The sequence below is a fragment of the Lactuca serriola genome, chromosome 5 (genome assembly GCF_051521515.1).
Source record: "Lactuca serriola cultivar US96UC23 chromosome 5, Lser_US96UC23_V15, whole genome shotgun sequence".
Classification (NCBI taxonomy): Eukaryota; Viridiplantae; Streptophyta; class Magnoliopsida; order Asterales; family Asteraceae; genus Lactuca; species Lactuca serriola.
The window spans coordinates 343,766,774-343,775,783 of NC_136412.1; the positions used below are offsets into that span (position 1 = coordinate 343,766,774).

The 9,010-nt window shown below is 34.0% G+C and overlaps 1 protein-coding gene across 1 annotated transcript; it reads left to right on the forward strand.

The window, feature by feature from the left end:
• The first annotated feature begins 208 nt into the window (after nucleotides 1–208).
• On the forward strand, nucleotides 209–1,446 carry LOC145055440 (ras-related protein RABA5b-like). The gene is made up of 2 exons (XM_079003764.1): nucleotides 209–600; nucleotides 946–1,446. The coding sequence occupies exons 1-2, from the start codon at nucleotides 270–272 to the stop codon at nucleotides 1,248–1,250; spliced, it is 636 nt and encodes a 211-aa protein (XP_078859890.1). The 5' UTR covers nucleotides 209–269; the 3' UTR covers nucleotides 1,251–1,446.
• Nucleotides 1,447–9,010: the final 7,564 nt, after the last annotated feature.

A 9,010-nucleotide genomic window follows, 5' to 3' on the forward strand; every position in this document is an offset into this window, starting at 1 on the left:
CGTAAACTTTTTTATATGAGTTTGATTTTTAACAAAAATTTTTGAAAAAACGGAAAATAATAAAAAATATACACAGAAAACCAAATAAAAAATAAAAACCAATAAGATAATATAAAAACTTAAGAGTTTTTATATGATTTTCTAATCAAAATATCATCTCATTCTATAATTAATCATTTGATTCTAATTTTTCAACGAGTAGGATTTGTATTCCTTTAAAAAGTCTCACGTCTCGAGGACACCATTATCACAACTTTCTCTTTCTAGAAATGGAGGAAGGAGAAGGCGGAGAGGAGTACCTTTTCAAGATAGTCGTGATTGGTGATTCCGCTGTCGGAAAATCAAACCTGCTGTCGCGTTTCGCTAGAGATGAGTTTGATTTGCACTCAAAGGCCACCATTGGTGTCGAGTTTCAAACTCAGGTCGTAGATATCGATGGCAAGGAGGTTAAAGCTCAAGTATGGGACACCGCCGGTCAAGAGCGCTTCCGTGCCGTCACCTCCGCCTATTACCGCGGCGCCGTCGGTGCACTCATTGTTTATGACATTAGTCGCCGTACTACCTTTGAAAGTATTAAGCGCTGGCTCGGTGAACTCAACAGTAAGTTTTCCCCCTTTTTTCTTTTTCGATTTCAATTCACTCCTTGTTCAATTTTCTCTCATTCTATCGTTTTTATTGGATTATTACTGGATTTGTCATTTGGTTGCAAAAGGATTAGATCTCGAAGATATTATGTTACTCCTTCCATTCGTTGAAAACAATTTGACTTGCTATTCACGATAAGAAATTGAAAAGAAATTGATTTCGTATTTCGTAACAAGTCCTTTGAATCGGAAGATGTTGCAATTTCACATCGAGCTTACGTTTTGGATCTAGAGAAACCAATTAAACTTTGTTTGAATGTTATGAATTTGGGTTTGATTAGATTACATTTAACGTTTGCAGCTCACTGTGATACATCAATGGCAACGATGCTGGTAGGGAACAAAAGCGATTTGGAGAATATCAGGGACGTGAGCATTGAAGAAGGCAAAAATCTTGCAGAAGAGGAAGGGCTTTTCTTCATAGAGACATCCGCACTTGATTCCACTAATGTTACAACAGCTTTTGAGATCGTGATTCGTGCCATTTATGATAATGTTAGAAGAAAGGTCCTTAACTCCGATTCCTACAAATCTGAAGTGTCTCTCAATCGTGTAAGCCTAGTTAAAGATGCTAACACAAAGCAAAGCTATTGTTGTTCCAAATGACCTTTTCTGGTGTCATCCATCTCATTACTACTCTTGTCCAAACATGATTGTGGGAAGATTTTCGACTTTTTGTTGGTAGTTACTTTTGGAATTTTATGTTTTGAATTTAATTAGTGGGAGTCCAATATTTCTTTAAGCGCAATATCAATTGTATAACTTTTACAGATGATAAAATGAGTCAACTATGTTACATAAATTCGAAGACTTCATGGGCGCGCATTCATATTACCCACGATAATAAATTGGTTGAAATCGGTATATTTAATGCCAATGGCACATACCACGTGGAGAGTAACAGGACATACATAGGGGGCCGATACATTTGCATTTGTTTTGAACCATCAACCTTTAATGGAGTGGTACAAAAGTAACATAACTCCCTTTATTGGAGTTATAACTTTTGTCGGTTGATAAAGTTGAATAAAAAACTTGTTATTATATCAATTAAGATCGTTATGAAGTTTGTGTTGGCGTTTATTAATTATTGTAAAATATTGTTGTAACGTCATTCCTATGATTTCTTCAACACCCTAGACCATCCATTCCTATCTCTAATCATCACCTACAAACACCCACCACCAAAACCTCTCCACCTCTCCCCCATCTATGGTTGTTACTACAGCTAGGGGTGTGTTTGTTTCAAGAACCAGAATAACATAAAACCGAAACTGAACTTTTCCTAGAACTGAAGACCGAACCAAGATATAAGGGAACAAGTTCCGTTACGATACCGGTTAAATCGGGTATGGAACTGGTTATTGAATATTTGCTTTCGAACTGGTTTGGAGTTTAGAATAAAAAATAATCGAAAACCATGGTTGTTTGGCATAGAAAATGTGTAAAGGGGGGATTTTGGTATTTGTATTTAAATGCAAGGGGCTGCTTTAGTACATCTGAATTATATTTTATGACTTACGATAATACATCAACATATAATCTTGATTTTTTTGGTAACAGACAAACAAATTAACTGAAAGTCTACTCGCAATACTTCAACGAGCACCTCAGGTTTGAGCTTCTTTATAGGACAAACCTAGCATTCATAGGGATTTCCAGAGAAAAATCTCCACATTTGGCACTACAAGAGGTAGTTTAAAGGAATCGAACTTTCAACCTCACACTCCACATGGATATAAAACCTGATGCATCAACCCCACTATGATGGACGTCACTTGCAACATATAATCTTGATTGCATCAACAATCTCGTTCGTGCACGTTGGATTGCTGATTCGTATTTACTATAGTATATATTGTCGTATATTGAACTAAAAGGTGTCAATATTGCAAGTAGAGTGTCAACTGCTAAGTTATAGGTTATCCAATTTTAATTGTGACAATGTCATAAATTTGATACGTTCTCATTGATTCTTCAAAGATCTCAATAATCCTTATAAATATATTACTATAAAAGGAAAAAAAAATATGACTAGCCAGGAAATAGGAGATAATAACAAACAAAATATTCAAATCAAATTTAATACTCCCCCTCAAGTGGAGCATGAATGTCACAAATGCCCAACTTGTCTAGAAGAAAACGCATATGTTGAGCACCTAAACCTTTCATGAACAAATCAACAAGCTGTAACATGGTATCAACGTGTATAGGCTGGACTTTCTTTGATTCAACTCTCTGTCGGACAAAATAACAATCTACCTTCACATGTTTGGTGCGCTCATGGAAAATAGGGTTATTAGCAATGTGACGGGAAACTTGATTGTCACAAAAAAGAGTTGTAGAAACATGTTGTTCAACACCTAACTCCTTCAATAACCAACGCATCCAAATGATTTCACTTATAGTAGTGGCCATGACGCGATATTCAACTTCAACAAAAGATCGAGAGACAACAAATTGCTTTTTAGTTTTCCATGAGATCGGAGCTCCTCCCAAAAGAAGAAGATAATGTGTCTGAGAATGCCTTGTCATGGGATATCCAAGCCAATCTGAGCCAGAGTAATCCAAAAGGTTATTACCACTTGAACGTGGTAAGAGAATTCCTTGACCAGGGTAGCCTTGAGAAAACGAAGAACCCACATAAGAGCGTCAAGATGATGTTGTCTAATATTAGCAATGAATTGGCTAAGAACATTAATCGAGTAGGCTATGTCTGGTCTAGTGGCTTGCAAATAAAGAAGTCTACCAATCATTCGTTGATATTGATTCACATCAACGTTTGGTTGGCTTTCATCTTGATCAATTTAAAGATTTTTTTAATTGGAAACGAACTAGAACGAGCTCCCATCATACCATTGTCCTTAAAAATGTCAATAGTGAAATTTCTATGATTGAGAACCAAACCATCGGAAGTATTTACCACCTAAATTCCAATAAAATACTTTAGAACTCCAAGATGATGCTAAACTTAGCATGTAGACACGTCTTCATTTCTTGAATTTTGTTGGCATTATTACCCACAATAATCACATCGTCAACATAAATGAGAATAACAATGAAGATGTCATCGTATTTATAGAGAAAGAGTGAATGATCATATTTTATAGAGAAATAGTGAATTTTGTTGGCATTATTACCCACCATAATCACATCGTCAACATAAATGAGAATAACATTGAAGATGCCATCGTGTTTATAGAGAAAGAGTGAATGATCCTTTTGAAGAAATATGTTGCGGAATTTGTTCCCGAAAATATGATAAGTAATTTATCAAAGCATTTCTGAATGTGTTTTTTCATTATATTAAAAATGTTGGGATGTCATTGTCAATACAGTACATAAGCATAAACAGAAATAGTACATGCCTTACAACATCTATTGTCCTAATGGCCTATAATCCATTGATCTCTCATCAGATCATCACTCATATGTTCTATTGCCACTACATGTAATACAAGAAACTGAGTGGGTCAGACTTGGGAGTCTGGTGACCACTAAGGTTTTCAACCCACAATAATTAAGTTTATTAATTTTCATTAAATCAATCAACCTGATTACATGTTCCCGTTATCCTCACTTCATGTTCCTGAAGCATCTAAATTAAGGAACCTAGCCTAAGGATCATCATCGGGAAGACAATACTGCTTTGGGGATTCGTCAGCAATATATGTCAGTAAGGCAACCATGAGGGGGATGGAGTACACCGATGAACACATCGTTCACAAACACCTACAGGTTCCGAGCCTGCCAACGTTCCACTAGACTATATATAATAGTCAGTGGTTGTCATCTATACTCCGCTAGATAACTAAGTCAACTTAAACATCGAGGCCTTTCATCATTTATTTCATTATCTATATCATTTACCCATTTACCCATCATAATTATAGGTATAAAATACATGTACATTTTAAATCAAATAAAACATGTATATTTTGTTCATCCAGCATAGATATTAAGAACACAAATAATATGCACACATAGCACATAATTTATACTAAATACTTCATATCTAGGTGTAAGATGAAAGTAACTATGTACTCACTTGTTAAAGTGATGACTCCAAACTGGGGCAGGAGCCCGATTCTTCGCTAAACCCTCTTGTAAGTGAGTTATGCTTACCCTAATTTAAGTATAACTTATGTTTAAGTTCATTATCGTTATTATGAACCTATAAGCAATATATGAGCTAAGTATAATAAAATATAAATTATACGAAGTGTTATTATATTACCTTTTAGCTATTCGCAGTACAGAGAATCTGGTTTGAAGGGCCGCATAAGGTTGTTGGATTTCAAAACAGCTTAAATGCCAAAATGGTCCTCTCTCTGGTGTTCATGTTGGGCCTCTGTCTGTACATAGTAGTTGAAAAGTATTGTTTAACACTTATAAAACAATATCGCTCGTATACCTTGAGTTAATTAGTCGCAATAAATATTAGACTAAAACTTAGCAATAATAAAGCTAGGTTTTGTTTAAGGAAAAGACGATTGTTAGAAGCGAACCTTTGTCCGAATTTCAAGTCATCACTTTAACAAGTGAGTGAATAGTCCCTTTCATGAACATGATTTTAATACAAGTATTAATTAAAGTGTAAACATATTTTTATGTGTGAAATATTTGATATTGCATGAAATTCGTGTTAAGAGCATATTTGACGATATATGATGATTTAGGATACAGAGTAAACCTAAATTAATTAAAAGGAATATTGGGTAGTATCTTCTTACGAGTACGATTGAGATATACACGGAGGGAAAAACTTTAAAATTTGTCATTAATCCGAGAGCATGGATTAGACACAGTCATTCGTCTCAGTCCGAGGTTATGCAGAGGGCATAATAATTTGTCATTAATATGAGAGCATGGATTAGACATAGTCAATTGAGAGTATGGAGTGGGCATAGTCATTTATCATTTACCCGAGAGCATAGATTAAACATACCTGATCCGGGAGTATGGATTAGGTAAATTTGTTAATTTTAGATCTGAGAGTATGGATCGTGTCACTGTGAGGATCGACGGGGTGGGGTAAATTTGCTTATATGAGGTGACATTATTCTTTAAAATGGACACTTTGATTTTTAAATAAGCATAAATAAATTTTTTAAAATGACCGTGAATTTGGGGATGTCACAAAACCCATCAGCGGTATCAGAGCGTAGGTTCAGTTTTCTATTGAATTGATATAATGGTTAACTTGAACAAGGAGAAGTGAACATAATCGTCATTCTGTTCATTAAACACGTCGTGGTGTTCTTTGAACACGACGTGTTAGCACCCAAAACGACGTGGTGCTCATGAAACACGGCGTGTTGTGCTGTCAGATCCGAAATTTTGTGCCTTAACTGCCTAATCTGCTTTTATATGATAATTACTTGCTATACTTATCATCCAAATCCAATTTTGGTGTATCTATATGATAAATTAAAAGCCTAAAAGTTAGGAGATAAATATTTGACTTAATTAATTTTTTTTGTTAATATGATTATTTTAAGTGTATAGATAAATCAAGATATTAATTGAATTAAATAATTAATGTCAAATAATAATTGGTAATTTGAAAAGTTTAAAATACATCCTTATGGATCTTGTGATTAATTTAATTAAGTAATTAATAAAAGGACAATTAATAAATCCATAAAATGGTTTGAATTTTAATTAAATTAAAATTTTAATTTATTAAAAGATTAAACGTTGCAGTTTTTAAATGTTTTAAAATTCACCTTATACTATATATATATATATATATAATTAAAAGTTTAATATATATTATATGTATAAGAAAATTCAGTCGAACCGCTAGTACGCCTCATTTACGAAGCGGATCTATAAAGGGAGTTTAAGGAAGCGGCCTATAAAATGATTGTCATTGGGTATCCACTCTTACCCACTACTCCCTTGATTGGTGGGGGTCGTTAATCTCATTAAAAGTATAATGATATGAAGTAACTAAACTATTTTAAATCTCACTCTTAGTTACTTTAGGAAAATGTGAATTTGTATGCTAATCCATGAATTTGCACATTACACTTTATAAGTCGTTAGTGGAGCGCGTGTGGCTAACTGACACACTAATGTGGGACTAATAAAAGATGGTAATGGGTATCTCGAAAATTATCATTGATTAATGGAGCGCGTGTGGTTGACCGACACATTAAAAGTAGATGATAAATGACATTGAGAGTACCAAGCTAATTTGCATGGTTATTCACATCTCCTTTGTGATCCTCGACATCCCAGTCACAAAAGTGAGAGCATAATCGAGATTAAACATACCATTGAATAATTCAATGAATCTCGAAGGATCTAGGAGTTCCATGATATTGAAATTGGTAAAAGTTTTACCTACCTAAAATAGATTTGACTTTGATTACGACATCCCTCTCAAAGTTCTAATTGAAAATATGGATCCCAGCCATAATAAATTGATGTGTTAATAATTAAGGATTAAAATCAACTAACTTGAATTCTCTTTTTCTCCTATTATAGATGTCATGTTCAGACAATAATGGTCTTCCTCGATTTTTGGGAAATGGTTTTCTTCCTTCTAAAGACGATCTTCCACATTCTGATCAAGGTGAAAGAATGTTCCCTTCTTCGAGCAATGGTGGAAATAGAGGTCATGCTTATTCAAATTTTCCTCTTCCACCTCCAATGAATCTCCATAAGTCATGTTTTCTTCAAGCTGAAAAATACAAAGTCACTCAAGCCCTGTTGGTATGTAAACATCAATATGGAAAGCCTATGTATGCGTATGTTTTGAAATTGAAATCGTACATTGATAGATTGGGTATGTTGGGTGTCGTTTTCCCAAGGGATCTAGCCATTGACTTGGTTCTACTTTCGCTTCCTGATTCAAATAATTAGTTCATTAAATACTACTATATGAGGGATCATGACGTGACCCTAATTGATCTGACACATATGTTAATTGTTGCTGAAGCAGAAATGCTTAAGAGCATAAGTCAAGCAAAAGTTTTTGAAGGATCTGTCTCCCAAATTTCCATGGACATTGACAATAGCAACAATGGTAGTCCAGAAAAGGTTTCTCTTCCCAATGGAATGGGTTCGGCCAAGGCCAAACCATTTGACCATATGATAAAGAGAAAGGCTAGTTCTGAGATAGTTCCATGCACTAATCCAAAAAGTTCCATATGTTTCTATTGCCAATTGGAAGGGCATTGGTTGTGAGGTTTCCCTAACTACCTGAAAGATCTCAGAAATGGTAAATTCAAGTCATATGACTCTACTTCAAGTACATCCATTATCTAACTCCATTAGTTTATAAAGTTCTAATTCGTAGATTCTTAATACATGATGTGATAATCATATTTTGATGTTTTTTGTAGGATCTAAGAGAAAGACAGAAACTTAAGAAGAGTAAGTTGAATCTAATCGTGAGAGATGAATTTTTGTCGTATGGTTCGATGATCAGATTTTTGGAGCTACCGAGGAGTTATGATAGATTGCTTGGGAAATGTCTAGAAACATTGTTTTTCATTTTTCATTGTAAGTACAGGTTCCAATTTTTCGTTTATTATTAATAAAAGTGATTTTTTTTATCTAGTTCGTTTACCTTATATTTTCCCTTACAATGGCATTTATGAAAGTGCTGGTTACATTTCTATTGTTAGCAATATTAATTGGATTTGATTCTAGTTGTTTCATTTGTGGTGAAGTCATAATTAACCAAGTGATAAGAAATTCTCATCACCCAAGTTTCAATTGGATTGAAACTTGGACTCATACAATTTGAATTGTGTGATGTGAGAATCTTGATCATTGGAAGATTATGACTCGTTCATTGATCACATGCTTATGTGAGTCGAAGTGAAGGACTAATCGATCTAGTACATATTGACGTGGACTATTAAGATCCACCACAAAGGATGATAAATTTATTCGTCATGATTTACTAATGCTTTCAGTAAATATGGTTGTGTTTATAAGATTAAGCACAATTCCGATATTTTGAAAAGTTTCAAATGGTAGCAGAATGAATAAAAAGAATCAATCAAGCAGACAGATAAAAGTTTCTCCAATTTGAAAGGAAAGGAGAGTATTTTAGTATCATATTTTATGATCATCTTAATGATTGTGGAACTATATATTAATTGATCCTCAAAGAACATATTTGTGCAATTGTATGACTAAGAAGAGGAATCAGATATTGTCGAAATGGTTAAATCGAGAGATGAGTCATACTTCATTTCCAATTAAGTTTGAGAGTCATACTCTAAATAATTAATCGTATCTTGAAGCTTACTAAGTAGGTTTATAACACCTCATGAAATGTGGAGTAATAATGTTTTCTTACTCTAGCACATTGGAATTGGAAGTTATGATTTTTGATTAAAATA